The sequence below is a fragment of the Vulpes vulpes genome, chromosome 7, assembly GCF_048418805.1.
Source record: "Vulpes vulpes isolate BD-2025 chromosome 7, VulVul3, whole genome shotgun sequence".
NCBI classification, from domain to species: Eukaryota; Metazoa; Chordata; class Mammalia; order Carnivora; family Canidae; genus Vulpes; species Vulpes vulpes.
Window position 1 is genome coordinate 91,015,542 of NC_132786.1, and position 20,377 is coordinate 91,035,918.

The 20,377-nt window shown below is 36.3% G+C and overlaps 1 protein-coding gene and 1 pseudogene across 14 annotated transcripts in view; both read left to right on the forward strand.

The window, feature by feature from the left end:
• PHF14 (PHD finger protein 14) overlaps positions 1-20,377 on the forward strand; it is a 230,488-nt gene that overhangs the window by 8,847 nt on the left and 201,264 nt on the right. For 8 of the 14 annotated variants that reach the window (XR_012002675.1, XR_003235791.2, XM_072764412.1 and 5 more), the window contains 3 exons: positions 4,999-5,058; positions 6,439-6,549; positions 14,087-14,862. Coding sequence is in view for 12 of the 14 variants with exons in the window: in XM_072764412.1 (XP_072620513.1) it covers positions 5,037-5,058; positions 6,439-6,549; positions 14,087-14,862 (909 nt within the window). In the remaining 2 variants the exon portion in view is untranslated. Of the gene's footprint in view, positions 1-4,998; positions 5,059-5,673; positions 5,944-6,438; positions 6,550-13,341; positions 13,513-14,086; positions 14,863-20,377 lie in introns of those variants that run through there. The other 6 variants (XM_072764416.1, XM_026003845.2, XM_072764418.1 and 3 more) reach the window with 4 other exon arrangements.
• On the forward strand, positions 2,356-3,081 carry LOC112923864 (small ribosomal subunit protein uS3-like; annotated as a pseudogene).

Consider the following 20,377-nt stretch of genomic DNA (forward strand, 5'->3'; position numbering starts at 1 on the left):
AGGTGTAGGTGGGTTGAGAGGGGAGTATAGAACATGGGTATGCAACTTACACTTTCAGGATCTGCTCAAATCCATCTGATAATGGTTTCTATTTGGTGATGCAGTGCATACTCAATCTTATAGCTTTGTTGGTCAGATAAGCCCTAGTTCATGATAGATAACTGAGATAGCATGATAATTTGCTTCCAGTACCAGCAGATCTACTAAGTTATACATCTCAGTTGAAGAACAATTTGCATGGGAGCCTAAACCTGTTGCAGGACCCAGTCCAAAACTAGCAGCTTTTCAGGTTGCTCAGCAAATGGATCACACAGATGAGGTAAACGTTACCTCCAAAATCTAAGGAGGCTCACATAGTGGAAAGCATTGTTGTGATAAGCTGAGCCAAATGCAGTAATCTGTCCGTCACTTTGAAAGAGCTATGTTGACATGTCCCAGACCACTGGAACTCTAGAAATTTCACTGAGGTGACAGAAAACTAATTTTTGGTCAGATTTACTTCTCACCATCTGGCCTATATTTATCTTACCTACATCCTAAGAGGTTGTTATTTCTTTCTTACTAGTTCCAATCAACATGATACCATCAATGTAACTGACCAACATGAATTTCTGTGGAATAAAGAGATATATCTAGGACACTGTAATAGGGCTGCAGAGTTGATGTATCCATGAGGTAAGAGAGTCAAAGTGTATTACTTATCTACAGAAAGCAAACTACTTTTGTTGGTCTTTAGTAACAGCTAAAGACATGAAGAGCATTCACTAGTCCAAAATTAAGGTGCCAGCAGATTTGGTCATTAGATTTAGAACAATGTTAGGGAGTTTGCTTATGATTTGTCACTTAAAAATCTGATGGATTAAAAAAGAACAGAAGGTATCACTTATGCATTTTTGTTTGTTTGAAAGCTCCTCTGTAGCTTTTGAGTTGATGACATGAAACCTGTCTCTAACTAACCTTATTTGTCTCTGTAACATCCAATATTGTACATTTTATGATGTTGCTCCACTGATGCTGTCTTTGCCCATCTGCTTTGCTTTCTTGGGACTTGCCCCTTGTGAAACACAGCTCCTTTTATGCATTTTTCAGTGCATATGAATGACTGCTATTCACATGCACAGAGAAATAATTAAATAGCTTGTCTGAGAGATCTGTCTAATAAACTGCTACTATAGCAAATGTTGAAGTACTTACCTTTCACTTTTATCTTTTCTTCATATACAATAAAAACTGATAACATTTCACAGTGTCATGTAAATTTTTTTAAAAAGCTTTGTTATTACTATGTGAATGAATGGTGAAAACACTGTTCTTGAAAAAAGAATCCAGACACATGAGATCACACATTTTTTATTCCATTTATATGAAATATCTAGAATAGGCAAATCCATAGAGATGGAAATTAAATTAGTGATTGCCAGGGCTAGGAATAGGGGAAATTAGGAGTAACTGCTAATGAGTACAAGGCTTCTTTCTGGAGTAAGTAAATATTCTAGAATTAGTGGTAATTGGTGTACAACTTTTGAATATGCTAAAAACTGCTGAATTTTACACCATGAAAGGGTGAGTTTTATGGTATGTGAATTATATCTCAATAAAGCTGTTATAAAAACTCAGCCCTGGGATTCCTGGGTGGCTCAGAAGTTGAGTGTCTGCCTTCAGCCCAGGGTGTGATCTTGGAGACCCGGAATCGAGTCCCACATCCAGCTCCCTGCATGGAGCCTGCTTCTCTCTCTGCCTGTGTCTCTGCCTCTCTCTCTCTCTGTGTGTGTCTCTCATGAATAAATAAATAAAATCTTTAAAAATAAATAAATAAAATAAAAACTCAGCCCTGATTAAGCACCTTTTTAATTTTCTAATTTTTTAAAGGTTTATTTATTTATTTTAGAGAGAGAGAGAGAGAGAGAGAGTGCAGAGCAGTGGGGGAGAGGGGCAAAGGGAGAGGAAGAAAATCTCAAGCGGACTTACCCCACTGGGGTCAATCTCTGATGGCAGATCACGACTTGAGCCAAAACCAGTAGTTAGATGATTAATGGGCCGAGCTACCCACGGCGCTCCAAGTACCTTTTTTAAAAAAGGTAATCTTGTTATATCTAGAGAGATGATTGACTGGCTAAAGTACATAGATGAGATGATAATTTATTTTCATGATACTCTTTTGTGCATTTAAAATTTTATACTATGTATACATACTAGCTATGATAAATTAAGTTAAAATCCTTTCAATATTATTATTTGTTAAATATGTTGAAAGTTTTTATTCATGTAATACTAGAATAGATCCTTGCTGCCTAAATCCTGGAAGAAAATCCTATAGTCAGTACATTTTACATAATTTGAAAAGGATGATTATCAATGAACCCTTTATTACAAAACATTGAAGGGCTTTTAGAAGTTCCTAGACATCCAAAGTTGCAGTTAAGAATTCTGATTCAACCTGTGGTTCAGAAGAGGTTTGATTTCCCTGAGGGCGGTGTAGAGCTTTTAACTGGGAAGGTGGCCACAAGAAGTCTGTGTGCTATTAGTGGGGCAAAGTCTCTCTGTTACAAACTCCTAGGAGGCCTTGCTTTGCAGAGGGCTTGCTATAGTGTGCTGTGGTTCATCATGAAGAGTGGGGCCAAAGGCTATGAGGTCTTGGTATCTAGGAAACTCCAAGGACAGAGGGCTAAATCCATGATGTTGGTGCATGTTCTGATGATTCACAGTGGGGACCCTATTAACTTTTATGTTGACACTGCTATGTACCATATGCTGCTCAGATAGGGTGTGCTGGGCATCAAAGGGAAGATCCTGCTTCCTTGGGGCCCAAGTGGTAAGATTAGTTCTAAAAAGCCCCTGTCTAATCCTATGAGCACTGTGGAAGCCAAAGATGAGATATTGCTTACCACCCCCATCTTGGAACAGAAGGATGATATGGCCTTCTGCTCTGGGCCAGATATAGCCAGAACAGCCTGCTATGTTGCAGCTAGTACTCTCAGCATAACAGAGTCTCCATGGCAGCTGGATCTGGAGTCTGGATTTTGCTCTGTAAAGACCTTTAATAAAACCTTTGAAGAAAAAAAAAAGACAATCTATTTCTAGGAATTTCTCTTATAGAAACTTAGATGCTAGCTTTTGGAGTATCCATTTCCCTTTTAGATAATTCAGCATAATTCCTCTCAATGAATCTAGGAAGAGAGTAGACTGTCCGGTTTTCTAACTTCAGAAGTAAGACAATCCTTAGCATGCTTCATGTTTAAAGTAGATTGAAAATTAAGTTCTCAAAGTAGAGCTGGCCAAATAATTAAGTTGCTAGGTTTTTAACTGGAGGAATAACAGGTCTGAAAAGCCAGTGAGGAGTATTAAGGATCAGATACCACCTCTGGATCTAGAGAAAATGACTTGTGGGAGGCTGAGTGGCCTCCAGCTGAGAGGGCTATAGGGTAACTTTCCATTTCAGACAAGGAGATACGTGAATGATCATTGAAAAGGGAAAGGGTTTACAGAGTAGGTTTTAAAATTTTGGGATGTAAGTTTTCACAGCACTGTGGAAAGGTTTGAGGGGGCACAAAGCAGTGGTAGTTTGGGTCACAGAACTAGAGATTCTTAGAGATTGGAGGAGTTAGTGTACATTTTTAGGAGGGATAAGGAACACAGAAAGAAGAGGTTGCAATATAAATTGTGTAACTACTGTTATGGTGGAATGTCCTGGGGCATTAGAAGTAGCCCAGCTTTTGGGGTATCTAATTAGCCAAGCTTTTCTAGCCCTGAGCATTTGCACATGATCTTTCCTTGGTCCGGAACACTCATAGTTCCTTTTCTCCCCTTCCAGGGCAGTTCAGACTATGATTGGCTCCATTAACTTTCTCCAGGAAGCTTACCCTGAGCTCCTTCTCTTCTCTTAGCCTGTGTACTCTTTCTCTGGTAGCTTGTTTCACAATATACAGCAATTGTTTGACCAGTTTGTATCCTTACCTGTATTTTAAGTTCTGGAATGGAAAAGACAGCTGTCTTGCAGATGGTCCAGCCTCTATGTAATCATTCTATAAATTATACTACTCTGTAGTAAATATTTACTTTTTTTTTTCAAATTTGAGAAGATTCATTCCAGTTTACAAAATAATTCAACGTGTTTCTTTAGAGTAAGCTCCAATATTTCATTATATGATTTGACTCCTACACATTTATTTTCCCACGTCACAAATGCTGCCACTCCATGTTTATGTGTGGAATAAACTAATGAACTCAATCAACTTCATCCAAATCTTTCTCTGTCCTTGATGCATAAATTTTTAAGAAGTGTTAGTACTAGTCAGATCCTAACATTTTAATATTATTTAAAAATATTTAACCTGTACATAAATAAATGTGGTGTTTGAAACTTGTTGAACGACTGCTTTATCCAGCTGTACATACTGACCTGAGTTTTTATGGGTTTAAAAATCCATCTTAAATATAAAAAATAGTGAAAGGGAATAAAGGAGAAAGGAGAAAAAATAAGTGGGAAATATCAGAAAGGGAGACAGTACATGAAAGACTCCTAACTCTGGGAAACGAACTAGGGGTGGTTGTAGGGGAGGTGGGGATGGGGGTGACTGGTGGCGGGCACTGAGGGGGGCACTTGACGGGATGAGCACTGGGTGTTATTCTGTATGTTGACAAATTGAACACCAATAAAAAATAAATTTATTAAAAAAATAAAAATCCATCTTAAAAAATATTTTCTCGAAGTGGATGCAAGGCATTATTTCACATTCACGTGGACACACATCCTAGGTAATAAATATGCGATATACTGGTGAAATGGAGTATTTTCTCCCAGAGGTATTCTTTGTCTTAGTAAAATTAAACACTTTATTTATGTGGAATGACTGCCCACAGTACACTCGTAATAACACTTAATATAAAAAAAAATTAATGCTTTCGCCCCCACTGTTAGTTGTGATTTTTTTTTTTCAGTTGTGATTTTCAAAGCGGCAACCAAAGTCTAATGCGATTCTCACATTTTCTCTCTTTCAGGAAATAAAATATTCGCACGTACCAAGATATTTAAAGCGATGCAACTTATAGAAGCAGCAGGTAGAGTGTTGTCGGTATTATTTATGTTTTTGGTAGTAACTTAAGCTAGCAACGTCCCTCTGTGTAAAGCGTGCTAGGAGGAACTCCTTAAGAAACGAAAACCTGGAGCAAGCCTGGGCCTCCCACGGGTTTGGGGGGGAGCCTCGGGCGCGGGTGGGAAGAGCCGCTCAGCCCGGGAGGGCTCCCTGCGGCCGCTCCTCGGCTCCGCTCGGCTCCGCTCGGCTCCGTTCGGCTCCGCTCGGCTCCCGCTCGGCTCCCGCTCGGCTCTGTTCGGCTCCTCCCGCCGGAGAGACCGAGGGCGGCGGCGAGTCCGGCGCACGCGCGCACGCGCGCACGCCCCTTGCTGTTCTCACGGCCGCGCTCTACCTTGTGTTTTCACTTCCTTCTCCTCAGAGCTGTATCCGGGTCGTTGCTTTCTCTATTGTCTCAGGCAAACGGCCTCGGACTTTGCAAATTCTGGGTCTTTCGTGGCTTCGGGTGCAGGCTAATAAAGTTTTTCTTTCTTTTATTTATTTATTTATTATTATTATCATTTTTTTTTCTAACAGTTTTAACGAAGGACACTAACTCCCCAGGGCTGCCGGGGCCTGGGGGCGCCTCTGGCAGGGGAGCGCCGTGGGAAGGGGCGCGAGCGGCCGGGGCCGGTTCGGCGAGGATTAGGGGGCGGGGTGGGGGGCGGGAGGGGGTCTCAAGGCTGCGGTAGACTCGCCCGGGCCCGGTCGGCGGCGCCGCCGACTTTAAGTAGCATCTTTCGGATCGGTTTCCGCGGTTTCAGCCCCGACCTCAGCGCTGCCTGGGCTCTCGCAGCCTCTCCCTAGGTGTCCTCCCAACGACCACCTCACGGATTCCTTAGTAAGTGTGTCGGAGGCCTCCGCCGGGAGAAAGGTGCATTTCAGCCCTTGTAGAAGTCCGGGCCTGTGGGAGCAGGGGAGGGTGGAGGGCGGCGCGGGGCTCTGCCGGGAGCCGGACCTTCCGGGGGCGCTTCCCTTCCTCGGTCCGCAGGAACGAGCGAGGCTTCTTCTACTTCCTGGGCTCCGGTGGACTGTCCCCGCGTCTAAGTGAGGGATCGTGAACGAGGGGCAGACACCCATCAGGATGTCGGGGAGGGCGGGGGTCACCTTAGATTCTGGCCGGCCTGGTGTCGCCTTTGCCACGCCCCAGCCCCAGCCCCAGCCCCAGCCCCAGCCCCGACCCACGGGGGCTGCTGGCCAGCCCCCCCCCCCCCCCCAGCTCCCTGCACCTCTTGCTGAGCCCTGAATCAGACAAAGATTCCCTGCACGGGGTCCTCTGCCCCCCCCCCCCCCCCCCCCCCCAGCATCACGGCTGTCCTCTGTGCTGGGCGTGATTAGTAATGACGGTGTAATGTCTTTCTCTTAACAGTGGATCGCAGCTCCAAGAGGAGGCAGGTGAAGCCTTTGGCAGCTTCTCTGCTAGAAGCTCTCGATTATGATAGTTCAGATGACAGTGATTTTAAAGTTGGAGATGCCTCAGGTAAATGTTTCCTTTTCTTCTTCCCTTTTCCCAGCTTTCTGGAAGTTGGGCTTATTTTCAGACTTTCTTTCTTTCTTTTTTTTTTTTAAATGGGTTTCGATGAAAATGCCAGTTGAAAAAGTTAAAGCACATACACTTCCTTTAGTTTGTCCATTTGATTTCCCACATTTCCCCAAGATCCTTTCGCTAGTGATCTCTAAGATCACTAGATCCCATCATTGCTTCTGTATTTTATATGGATTCTCCGATAATTTAGCAGGCAGAAAAGAACATCTACTACAGATACCAAAGCGTTTTTTTCTACCTCCTCAAAGACCTATTGATGCTTACTTCATGGATAGAGGGTAAAAAATAGATATCTCGAAGTCATTTAATATCCTGAGGGTAATGTGAGCTATGAACAGCTCAGAAGCAGGGTTCTTTATTCAGATCACTTGGCATTCTCTGAGGGGAGTTTTGCCTTTTTGCCTATTATTAGCTCCCTTACCAGAATAAAATTGACCAGAGCAATAAGTTATACTTTGTGGTATGTGTTGGGCTTTGTGGATTGGGCCTCTCAAAAATCTCTAAAGTACAAAGATAGATGTTTGCTCATTTTATTTTGTGATTTTTAAAAGCAATACACTTTTTTTTAAAAGGTCATATGTTTACATTGTACAAGGTTGGGAAACAGAAAAATATGGTTTTCCATGGTATCTTCCGTCTGTTGTACTTCATATATATAGATATACATATATGTATAATTTTAATTGGAGGAATCTGAGAAATGCATACAAATTGTGTTTAAATATTTTATGTGAAAAATACTAATACATGAACTATAAAATTACTTAGAGTTTTGTCCCTTTCTGATGGAAATTTAAATAAAAAGAGAAATTAAAGCATTTTCAGTTTCATCCCTTTAATAATGTTAAAGTATTCATTCCTCCAGAGAGTTTTCTATGTTTAGTTATCATATAGCTCTCCTTTCCTCTGGTTTTTCTTTTTTCTTTTCTTTTTTTTTTTAACTCCTGTTAGAGATGGTAGAGGATGAAATTAGGTTGTGTTGTTTCTGTTATTAGTTTAAATAGTATCAACAAGTATAATTTGCATGGTGATTTACTGAGAACTTTTTATTTCCATAATCTCATTTAACTTTTATAATAGCTTAGTGAAGGAGATAATATTTTACAGATAACAGGGGACTGGGTTTAAAGAACTTGCATGAAGTCACTTAGGCCATAATGGATGTGATCCATGTCTTTTGACTCCAAAATTTAAGGATCTTTTTGCTGCTTAAATCCTAAAAGTAAATTAATGTAATCTTAAACTGAAACTACTTGGTTGTTGTGACTAATGAGGTCACTCCCAACAATCAAAAATTAAGTTTATCTTGATTAATCGTCTTTTAACCTTTGCTTCTCAGCTACTTTCTCTCCTCTTTAGTCAATTCACTGATGTTTGGTACTTCCAAAGAAAGGAAAGAAAGGGAAAGGAAAGGAGGTAAAATCCAAAACTATTTAAGTTCTCTTGGTGAGAATCTTGGTAGTTAATATTTTGGTGAGAATGTGGTTTTGGTCAAGATTAACTGTGGCAAGTTTTTGGGTTTCAGAAGTTATGACTTATTTGAATACCATTATGCAAAACTCAGACTAAGTATTCCATATTTTTTTCTTCTGTGACAATAAATCCTGACTTTGTAGATTTTTTTTCTTTTGTTTATTGAGATGTAGTCATTCACAGGTATCACTTCTTTTTACAAAGGTCAAAGCTTCTAATGATGCAAACTGCTTTCTCAAGATAATTTTTGGTATGAAGCTAAGTAGAAATTCCTGATTTTATTAAATCTTAATCAGAGTTAATGGGAATTATCAGTTATATGTGAAAACTGACAGGATGAGTTTTGTTATGCTGATAATTTTTAAAGAAATCTCTCCAAAGTACTAAAAAATGCATACTTTCTATTCTCTCTTGTCATCATATCTAATATGTTCTATTTATAATTTACTTCCTTGGCCCCTGTGCAGTTCTTGTTATGCTACTATAAAGGAGATTATAGTAGAAAATGATTTTGTTTAAAATAGTAGAAATTGAATCCTATTTTCCCTTCTTGGTTAAGATTCATTGGTGGCCCCCATAGTTAACATGGGGGCTTACTCTTGATTACCAGTGTTTCCTGTTTGAATCCTTTCTTTGCCTGAGGTAGTTGGACTCTTACAGGAGATAAAACAGACTTATCACTGGTTTTCAGTCAAGTCAGAGTTGTGGAATCCCAACCCTACATATGAATAGATTAAACAGGAGGTGGAGAAATGGCGCTAGCTGTATCATCAGTCTGATCAAAGCCTCTTTCAAAACTGTCTAAAGGTGACTTCTTGAATGAACTACTAACTCCTTTAGAACTTGATGTTAAAATGATTAGATTGGTTGGCCTTAATTTGTAACAGAGTTTTGTGCATCACTTCTCTTCATTTTGAAATTAGAAATTATGACTACAAAGCTTCCTATTTCTGTTTGTCTTTAAGAATATAGATAATTCTGAGAGATTATATTCAACACATTTGCAGATAAACATAATTTTATTCATGTGTTTCTCAGGTAATAGAAAAAGGTAAATATTGCTCAAAAAATGACCTGTCAGTAAAATTTTTAAGTGATCATTGATGGTTAATAACTATAGGCCTCTGCCTTTAGAAGAATATAAACTGAAAATAGATCTTTTGTTTTATCTTTAGTCAGGATTAATTAAATTTCTCATTTTTTGATTGTGGACGTGGTATAACCGTATTAGAATTGTGGTGATAACCACCAGAAGAACCGTATTTGGAAATGTTAAATTGAACCACATGAAATTACCAATTTAAGATTATTGGCAGTTTCTTTGGCAGTTTCATTGTTTGATCTAGTTAAAGTGGTTATATTTGAGATTTGGTCCTAGAATTGGGGTTAGATTACATTTAGTTATCTGATATATAAATGGAATATTTTTCAAGATGAGTGCATGTATTGCTTTTATTAAATAAGACAAAATAGCAGTGCTGTGTCCCCTCTAACCTGCTGGCCAAAGTAAGATGATTAACTTTAGATCTTGAGTCTTAGTTTAGATAGGCCAGATTGCTAGAAAGTTAACTAGAAGAGTCAGGATGACACTTTGGTAGTATTTTGTACTTAATCTAATTTTGGCTAAGTGGATCAAGATATAGTCATAGATCTGTAGTTTTGTTTAAAAGTACTTTGTTGGATATTATGGTAAATTCACAAAGAGATGTGATAATATTGGAAAAATTAAATAAATAAAATAACAATACAAGGCATGATTGATTATTTGTGTAGTTCAAGTCAAGGAATAGTCACTTTAGACTGGATTTATCTAGAACATTTCATTGAGGAGGTAAGTTGAACTAGGAACTAAAAAAGAAGCAGTCTAGGTGAGGGAAACATTAAGTTTAGAAGTGTAGGGGCTGGTAAATATCATTTATATTTGGGAATCAGGAATGAGTAAAAGAATAAAAGAGATTCTCCTGGGCAAGTATAATGAGGTCAGGTTAAGGCCTTTTATTGCTAGACCAGGGTTTCCCAATCTTGGCACTATTGGCATTTGGTGTTCTATAATTCTTTGTATTGGAGGCTTGTCCTGTTTACTGTACAACGTATAGCAACATCTGTTTTCTACTTACTAAATGCCATTAGCATCTTCCCTTTCTGTCCCCCACCATGGCAACCATTCGTTGTCTAAACATTGCCAATGTTCTCTGTGGGACAGAATTCAAAATTGTTCTTACTTGAGAATCACTGATCTGGATTCATTCAGAAAATGATAAATGACACAGTTGGAACTAGAGATGATGAGTAGAGGATAAGTTGTGTTGATTGATTAGCTTTTATAAAAAGAGAAAATACAGGATTAGTCAAAAATGGCCGCAAAGTGATAACTGAAGAAACCAGTAGATTGGTGATCTCTTATGTATTGTGTATATTTATAAATACTGATTACTATTGTACCAGATCAATGAAAAGAATAGTTAATTAAGGCCGGTGAACAAAGGTGATCCTTTACATTGCAAAGCTAAAATAAAACTGAATTAAATCATACCAATTTTATTGTTTAATATTTATGAGGAAAACTTAAACATTGAAAATTGTGAAGGAATTCTTAAAGATTATTTTTTTAATTCTGTATTGATAAAAAATTCCTTAACTTCTGTTAGTTGAAATAGCTATTGCTTGGAGAGATTTTGACATATTGTATATTTGAGAAAAGTTACCTTTAATTTAACTGAATAGAAAGGAGGGATTTCAATTTTAAAGGTTTTTTTTTTTTTTTTTCTGAAAAAAATTTTATTGTAGAGTTAGAATTACTTCTTTTTTTTTTTTTTTTTTAGAATTCTCTTTTAATGCTAAGAAGCATCTGACTTATTTAAAGTATCTGACTTATTTCTCTAGTCTATTACTACCCTTTTTTTTAAAAAAAGATTTAAGAGTGCTGGATTTAGAACATGATACAGAGTCATTGTTTGATTTTGTAATAGACATTTTTCTTTGCAGCCTACAAAAATAGAATTATAGACAGCAAAAGACTCTGAGTTTTTCATTGTAATTTTTGTCAAGCTATGCTTGTACCTAATATTGTTTATTTCCATTCTTCAAGTGCATATATACCAAAAGAAATGATGACTAATCAGATGAAGAAGTTATTTTTCAGAAATCAAGGACAGATAAAATTTGATATATTCCTGATGCCTGAAGTTGGAGTATGGATAATGTATTATATTTGGAGAATGAAGGGTTGGGTAAGCTACTAGGATTTGGATTTGTGGAAAAATCTCAGATTCATCTAATAATAAAATTAACAGATGTAAAGCATTTGAATCTTTTTTCTTTTCAAATTGCTTTCTATCCAGACATGATTACAAAATAAAAACAATCAAGGTATCAATTTCCCCATGCTTTTTTTTTTTAAAAAAAAGATTTTTTTTTTTTTTTGAGAGAGAGTGCTTGTATATGAATCAGAGGAGGGGCAGAGGAAGAGGGAGAGAAAATATCAAGTAGACTCCCCACTGAGGGCAGAGTCCTATTTGGGCTCGATTCCATGATCCATGAGATCATGAACCGAGCCTAAATCACCAGTTGATTACTTAACTGACTGAGCCACCCAGGCAACCCCCTTAATATTTTTAAAAATAATTGGCTTTGGCAACAGCAACCAAAACAAAAATCATAAAAATGCTTAACATTACGTAAAATTTACCAAGTAATAGCAAAGTTGGATTGGTCTCAGTTTTGATTAGGTACCCACATTTGTGCCCCAGTTAATCTTGCTTTTGTATCTACTGTTGTTTTTATTGGTAAAAATTATTAGGAATACTTTTTAGATACTTTAAAAAACTATCTCTCTTAATTTTGGCCATCTCTTTTAATTATGGCATTGCTTGCAAAATGTTTCAATCTTCTGTAGTCAGTGTGCACAGAGACTGTTTTTTGCCTTAGAAGTGTTTGGTCACCTTGGCTTGCTATTTTTAAAATTCTTATCTAAAAATGTCTATTATTATTATTATTATTATTATTATTATTATTATTATTATTTATTATATTACCAGAAATAGTTTCTTGGTAGGTTGGATTTAATTATGAGTGGCATTTTTAAAAATCATAATTTTCTTAATGGTTTGTAGAACTATTGGACTGAAAAGAAGTACCTGGTTGTGGGTCATAGTGAATTCACACTCTTTGAAATTCAAGAAGCATACAAATCCAAATGTGTTTCCTGAGTTTGGTACCTACTTGTTTGATGGTAAAACCTAACTGGAAATGATAGTTTATTTGTAGTGTTTCCTTATCATACTTGTAAATATTTATACTTTTCACTGCAGAAATGTGTTTGAGTATAGAATAAATAGTGCCTTAGACCTCACTGGAAATTTTAGTGTAATATATTGTGTATGCACCATGCTACCCTTCTAAAATCTGAAAAAAATCAAAATTCTGAAAGCTATCTGGCTCTAGAAGTTTCAAGTAAGGGATTGTTGACCTATATGATATTGCTCGTGTCCTATGTAAGATGTGTGGGATTAGAGTGTTTTTTCATAGCAATTTTGAATAAGCTGTGGGTCCCTGCATGATAATCTTGAGATTGATAATTATTTTATAGGGCCAGTCAATATCTATTGTATGTTAATTTTAATTTTTTTTGTGTGATTTGACTTGGAGGATTTTTTTTTTTTTAATCAGCCATTTGTAAAGGATTTCTAGGACATTTTGGATAACCAGATACTAATTACAACTTTCTTTACTTTTTTTTTTCTTTTAACTTTATTTACTTTTAATGTCCATTGAATTATAGCGGCTAAGGCTGGTTGAATTAACAGAAATTAAAATGGTGTGGGAACACATACTTTTTCTCACCATTTTAATATTACCCTTTTCTTAATTATGGGCCCAAAAAATGTATCACCCTACAGATTTTATTATTATTATTTTTTCCTACAGATTTTACTATAAGTGTTGGCTGTGACCTGTGACTAGTTGTTTCTTACTTCTTCCAGCTCCCCTTCTATTTTTCTCCTCCCCTTTATTTCAGATTTTAGATTTTTATTTATTTGATTAGGTGTAAAGAGGATCAGAAAGCTGCTGAATAGTGTTGGGCCAAGATGGCCTGGGCTGCCTGACGCAGGAATGGGAAAAACTTGCTAGAAAGCTTGTAGTTCTGCACAAACTCTTTAATATTCTAAGCCTGTCTTTTTAGCGACTACTGTGGTTGCTCATTTCCAAGATGGATTAGTTTTTTAAAATAATTATTAATTTCTTTCATTCTAGGGGGCTGTCTTAATTACTGCCTAGAAGTTTTGAAAGTTTAGGTGGCTCTTACTGATATGAACAGTATCCTTGTCAGCAGGAAAATTGGCAGCTGCTCTTGTAACTTCCATTTATTGTGCTACTGCTCCTGTCTCCTTTCACCTATGAACTTGGTACTCCTAAAATTGATTGGTATGTTAGGGATGTTGACTATCATAAATACCTGTGCTCATTTTTTTTTTTTTTTTTGTTTGGGCAAAGAGTGAAATAAATGAGACCAAGTTTTTTTGGGCCAGAATTTTCTTGTTCTGAATGTGACTCAATGCTTGTAAGTTAATTCAGTTTATGAATTGAAGATGCAAAAGAAGAAGAATTTGGTCTGTATTGTATCATTAAGTTAAAAAATCAGATGCCCAATTTCAAAAGAAGCACCTTTACTTTTAGAAAAAATAATTGCTTCTAGGGTACCAAACATAGCATGAGCTATATGACACGAAATAGTACTCTTCTTTTTAAAGCATATTTTAATTTAGAGTTACATATATTCATCTTCATTAGTGTTATACTGAATTAGAACCATTATGCCAACTTCATTGATTTATTATTTAATCAGGTTGGGAATGTCTACCATTCTTTGACTTAAATTTGTTTATATTGTTTTGCAAGTTACTCACAAATTTTGGTGGTTTCATTTGTGTCAGCGTTGTGTGTGTGTGTGTGTATGTATATACATATGTGTGGTTTTTTTTTCTCATATTTTCAACAGATTCTGAAGGGAGTGGTAATGGAAGTGAAGATCCTTCAAAGGACAGTGGAGAAGGTTCCTGTAGTGACTCTGAAGAAAATATTTTAGAAGAAGAACTGAATGAAGATATTAAAGTAAAAGAAGAACAACTTAAAAATTCTGCAGAGGAAGAAATACTGTCATCAGAAAAACAGTTAATTAAAATGGAAAAGAAGGAGGAAGAAGATAATGGAGAAAGACCTAGAAAGAAAAAGGAGAAAGAAAAAGAGAAAGAAAAGGAGAAGGAGAAGGAGAGAGAAGATAAAGAAAAAGCAACAGTATCTGATAATGTGGCTGCTTCTGCTGCTTCCACCACACCAGCCACAAGTCCTCCTGGTGTTACATCTCCTTCAGTCCCCACTACAACAACCACTGCAGAGGAACAAGTAAGTGAGCCAAAAAAGTGGAACCTTCGTCGAAATCGACCACTTTTGGATTTTGTATCCATGGAAGAGCTGAATGATATGGATGACTATGACAGTGAAGATGACAATGATTGGCGACCTACTGTAGTAAAGAGAAAGGGAAGATCTGCATCTCAGAAAGAAGGAAGTGATGGAGACAATGAGGATGATGAGGATGAAGGAAGTGGGAGTGATGAGGATGAGAATGATGAAGGCAATGATGAAGATCATAGCAGCCCTGCCAGTGAAGGGGGTTGCAAGAAGAAGAAGAGTAAAGTTCTTAGCAGAAACAGTGCTGATGATGAGGAACTGACCAATGATAGCCTGACACTATCTCAAAGCAAGAGTAATGAGGTAGATCAACCCAATTTTTATGATATCTGTCTGTCTGGGGAAAAGGGAATTCTTCTCTAAACCATTCTACTTGTTATATTAAGTAGCTTCCTTGAAATCCTATTTATAGACAGCTGTGGGAGTGAATGAGCACCCTAAGTGTAACATTTATTCATTTGGTCAACCAGCCTTTGTTGAGTATCTACTATTTGTCACCGTCCTCAAGGAGCTCACAATCACCGCCCTCAAGGAACTTACAGTCTTTATAATTAGAGAAATGTTTTTATATCCAGAGACTAGGGTTATGATAGTTTTCCTTTTCCCTCTCTGTCCTCTCACCCCATTCTTCGTAGGACTGCTGAATGGTTCTGAGTGGATTATGAAAACAGAGGTCACCTTTATTTCAACTTAGGCATGTCCATATCCACATGAAAATTTAGACTTCTACTTTTTAGAGCAGGACAAAAACAGCTTAATGATTGCGTCAGACTTTTAGAGATTCATTTTAAGGTTAATTCCTTAACCAGTTGTAGCACTCATCATCTGAATAGTCACCAAGTCTTTGCTTTAGATGTATGGGAGTAAATATGAACTATATGTTTACATATATTTAGTGAATAAGTTCTCTCTACAAAGAAATGAAAAAGAAAAATCAAACACTCCTATCATAAGACAAACATTTTTGTCCTAAAACTACAGTAATGACTCAGTTCTTCCACTTGAAGTTCTACTACCGAAAGTTAGGTTTATCCTTTGGGCCCAAGACGCAACATTCAAGATTCTTCAGTCAAACACATTTGTGTCTCTTTGTCTGTGTGTTTATGTATATGTTTTTCTTCAAAAGCAAGATTGAGTTGTCATCTTACATGTAGATGTACCTGTTACATCAACATGTAGAACTATAATAATTAAGTCTGTTATTTCTGTTAATACATTTATTGTCACAAAATTCACTTCTTTTGCAAGCACTTATTTTTTGTTTTTTCATATCATCACAATAGGTTAAACCGGTAGATTTTCCTTCTGTGCTTTATTCTTTTACCTTCTACTTACAAGTTTTGCATAGGAATGATTACCTATTTTAAGTAAGTTTCATTTAAAAACTTGGTGATTTTTTACTTTCCAAAATAATAAGTAACAGGATGTGAGGGGGGGTTATATGTTAGATTGATGAAGCAGCAGGTTGTATTTTAAATTATAAACATTGGTCAACTTCTAGGTTATGCATTTTTATATGAAGAATGTTGTCTGCCTCCAGTGCTATCCTAATTCTTTAGGTAATGGGAAATTGTCATTTGGAATATAATATAGTATTTATAATGCTGTAAAACAAATAGTTTCATATTCCCAGGAGCAATTTAGGGAAATAGAAATATGGAAAATTCAGTTCATATTTGATTGAGGCTTGTATCCAGCTTATTTTATAGTATTTAATACTCAGTCTGTCTACTGAATAAGTTTACCTGTTGGTAGCATTATCTTCTTCATTTTTATTAGCCTGACATTCACAAAAGTAGGCTGTCTAATGATAGAGGCAGAGTTAGATCTCTGTTATGGTGTGGGGAATACTTACATATGTTTAGAAATTTGCCAGGTAAAATGTATACATTATCCATTTGTTAATAATGTGTAATGCGTAACATATTGCTTAAGAGGTTGTAGGCTGTCCTTTAAGTTGCATTGGAAGGTCACATGTGCTGTTTAGGTTTTTTATCCCACCAAAAGAGAATTCATTAAATAATGAGACTTCATATATTTATGTTAAGTCCCAAAGGAATGTGATTCCAGAGCATTTCTTGGAAATGGGTCTCCATAAAATTATCAAGAACTTTCTTCTTACAGTAACAAAACTTATTTCTCTGGTGTTAATTTATGTTAGTTTTCCTTTTGTTCTACCCTATGCAGAAATGTAGAAAAATTGATTGAAAGTTCATTTTACCTCAATAATTCTACCTGAAACCTTGGTAACTGTTTTTCTCTAAGACTAGTAATTTTTGATGATTCTACTTCTATATAAGTGTCACTCAGATAACAAATTTTAATGAAAACTCTTTTATCTTTCTAAATTTCCTGTTCATATGCTCTTGATTTTGTAAAATAGATGACTAAAGGTAATTCTTGTTGCCTTATGGCTATTGTTTGTATCTTAATCTTGCTGGCTATTTTAGGTAGTGATACCTTGGCATCAAGGTATCAAGTATCTATTAGTTAATACAAATGTATTTGGTTATATTTGAAGTTTTACTTTCCTCTACTTTTACTTTATGTTTTCAAATACTACTTTGTAGTAGAGATAACTGAAAGTGTGATTTTAGAAATACATAATTGAATTATATTTAGTTTATAAACAGCATACTTTCTTGGCTGTTATGTCAAGTGCTTTTGTAAGTAAATGATGTTGGACATCATGTAAGTGATATTCCAAAAGTTTAATAATTTTGAAGTTTTTTAGGGAATTTGATTTTTCTTTTATTTGAATGGAGCTGGGGTCTTTTATTGACTTAACTATCAACTCTTTTTTTTTTTTTCCTGATAATTTATTTAGGGACAGTTGGGTGGCTCAGCAGTTGAGCATCTGCCTTCAGCCCAGGGTGTGACCCTGGAGTCCCGGGATTGAGTCCCACATCGTGCTCCCTGCATAGAGCCTGCCTCTCCCTTTTGCCTATATCTCTGCCTCTCTCTGTGTCATGAATAAAAAAAGAGTTTATTTATTATTTATTCATGAAAGACAGAGAGAGGCAGAGACATAAGGAGAGGGAGAAGGAAGCTCCCTGTGGGCAGCCTGATTTGGGACTCGATCCCAGGACCCCGAGATCATGACCTGAGCCAAAGGCATCAGATGCTCAACTGCCAAGCTACCCAGGCGTTCCTTAACTATGGACTCTTAATGGTCTTAACATGACTATGCCATAGGCCTTTAAATACTCTAGAAGAGTGGTTTCTGAACTTTTTTGTCTCAGGACCACTTTACACTTTGAAAATTATTGAAGACCCTAATTACTATTTATGTGGGTTAAATTAAAACTCAGGAATTAAAAAATTAAGGCATACAGAAGCAACAAATTGTCAGATTGATGACCCTATCCCCTGTTATGTAGTTCTGGAAGAGTACATGATACATCCATGAGAGAGAGAGTGAAAAAGGCAAATAACCCTAGTATTTTGTATGAAAATAGCCTTTTCCTTGTGGACCCTATGAAGCAGAGTCCCACAGACCATACCTTGAGAACTACTGTTCTACAACTGGAATTTGATAACCTTGCATTTTCTACATATGGGCACTTGGCCTATGGAATTATGACATTTTTTGAATTTAGTGTGGTCTAAACAATCCTCTTGGAATATGGTTATATGCCATTTTCAAACGATGCTTTTGAGATTAACTGATGTTACATTCATTTTTGGTTTTCTGAAATAAATCTTTTGGGGATGGGGTGTAGCATTTTCAAAAAATGGTTCACATTTTCAGGACTTTGAAACTAGAGCTTTGGTTGAGGATTAATATTTAACAGAAAATTATATCAATAGAAATTTTCAGGCAGAAGTTTTTTGGTTTCTTTTCATAAAAGGCTCTCATGTTAAATGGATTAGATTGATGTTAAATGGATATGAAGAAATGGCAATTGTCATCTGATATTTGGTAATTAAAATTTATAAATTTATAAATAGCAACTTCTATTTATAAATAGCAACTTCTATTTGGAACTTCAGACTTATCAATGCTTTTTACACATTTCAAAATAAAACAACTTGATATACATAAAAATACAGTTTGAAATATTGTACAAAAATTACTTCAGATTCTTGAGAATTTCACTTTCTCAAAACTTAGACGAAGACCTATTGCTCAGATTTTTCAGTATACTAATTTTTTCTCATCATCAGAGCAATAAGGATTCTTTTAATTCTAGTTTTGAATGAAGTGTTCAGGAATTCTCTTTTATTAAATACATATAAAACTTAGAATTTACCTTGTATATATTATTTATAATCATCTGTGTGGAATACATAAGCAAACAAGCAATAGACCCATGGAGAACACTGGACAATATTATCATTTGAGGTGTAACTTTAAACCCTAAGGAAAAGAGTGAAATAATTTACTATAAGTACTCATTGGTTTATTATTATTGTGCCGCATTTATTCTTCTAGTTGCCATTCGATTACATTAAATTCTTCTACAATATTAAAGTTATATCCTAGGTAATACTCATGTGCCATTCAGAACCAACTTTCCCAATTTCTATTTATATATAAAAACCATATTTTCAAATGATATATCTTTTGGTAAAAAGTTTAACTTAACTATTTTGTCCAAAAACTTAAAAAAATGATACACATCTTCAGAAATATGCTAATAAAATTTGATAGTAAATTTGCTTTTATAGTTTGGTTATGTGTGCTCAAACCTGTGTTTGATGTATTAAAGACAATTTAGAGCACACTTTTTTAAGAGAATGTGTTAGTAAGACTTTCCCACTGAAGCATTATCCATAGTCATTGGGCAGGGCTCCAGTTCCCCCCATTTCTTTCTCTTTGCATTAGATTTCTGATAAGTGTCTCAAATGATGTGAATCAGAGGGCCAGAGCCAGCTGATTTTGTTTTCTCTGCCTCTAAATGATAATATGTATAGAGAGAAGAAATTGGTATAGATATACAATTTAGACATTCACTGTTTTATCTGAGCAAAATGGAAAAACAGGAAAATGATGGAATTAGAGCTACCTATTAATGCTACTTTTTCTGATCCATAGGAATGTACTTGTTTCCCACAGGGGTAAACCTTTTTTTCAAGGACTTATTAGTTGTAATTCCACCAGAGAAGTATTTTTTTCTTTTTTTAATAATAAATTTATTTTTTATTGGTGTTCAATTTGCCAACATACAGAATACCACCCAGTGCTCATCCCGTCAAGTGCCCCCTTCAGTGCCTGTCACCCGTTCACCCCCACCCCCACCCCCCTCCCCTTCCACCACCCCTAGTTTGTTTCCCAGAGTTAGGAGTCTTTATGTTATGTCTCCCTCTCTGATATTTCCCACCCATTTCTTCTACCTTCCCTTCTATTCCCCTTCACTATTATTTATATTCCCCAAATGAATGAGAACATATAATGTTTGTCCTTCTCCGATTGACTTATTTCACTCAGCATAATACCCTTCAGTTTCACCCACGTCGAAGCAAATGGTGGGTATTTGTCGTTTCTAATGGCTGAGTAATATTCCATTGTATACATAAACCACATCTTCTTTATCCATTCACCTTTCGATGGACACTGAGGCTCCTTCCACAGTTTGGCTATTTCCAGCAGAGAAGTATTGGCAGAACCCATTTTACATGAGTAGCCTGTCAGTTATCAAACTGGTTATTGGCTAGATCTTTTTCTAGTCTGAGGTGTTTTTTTTTTTTTTAATTTTATTTTTAAACCCTAGATGTGGTATTTTGGGAAAAAAGTCTTTTTTGGACTTACCACAGGAAAATATTTAAAGTAGCAGTGTTCATTGAGGGTTACAACTTTTGGGAGGGGGAGTCCAAG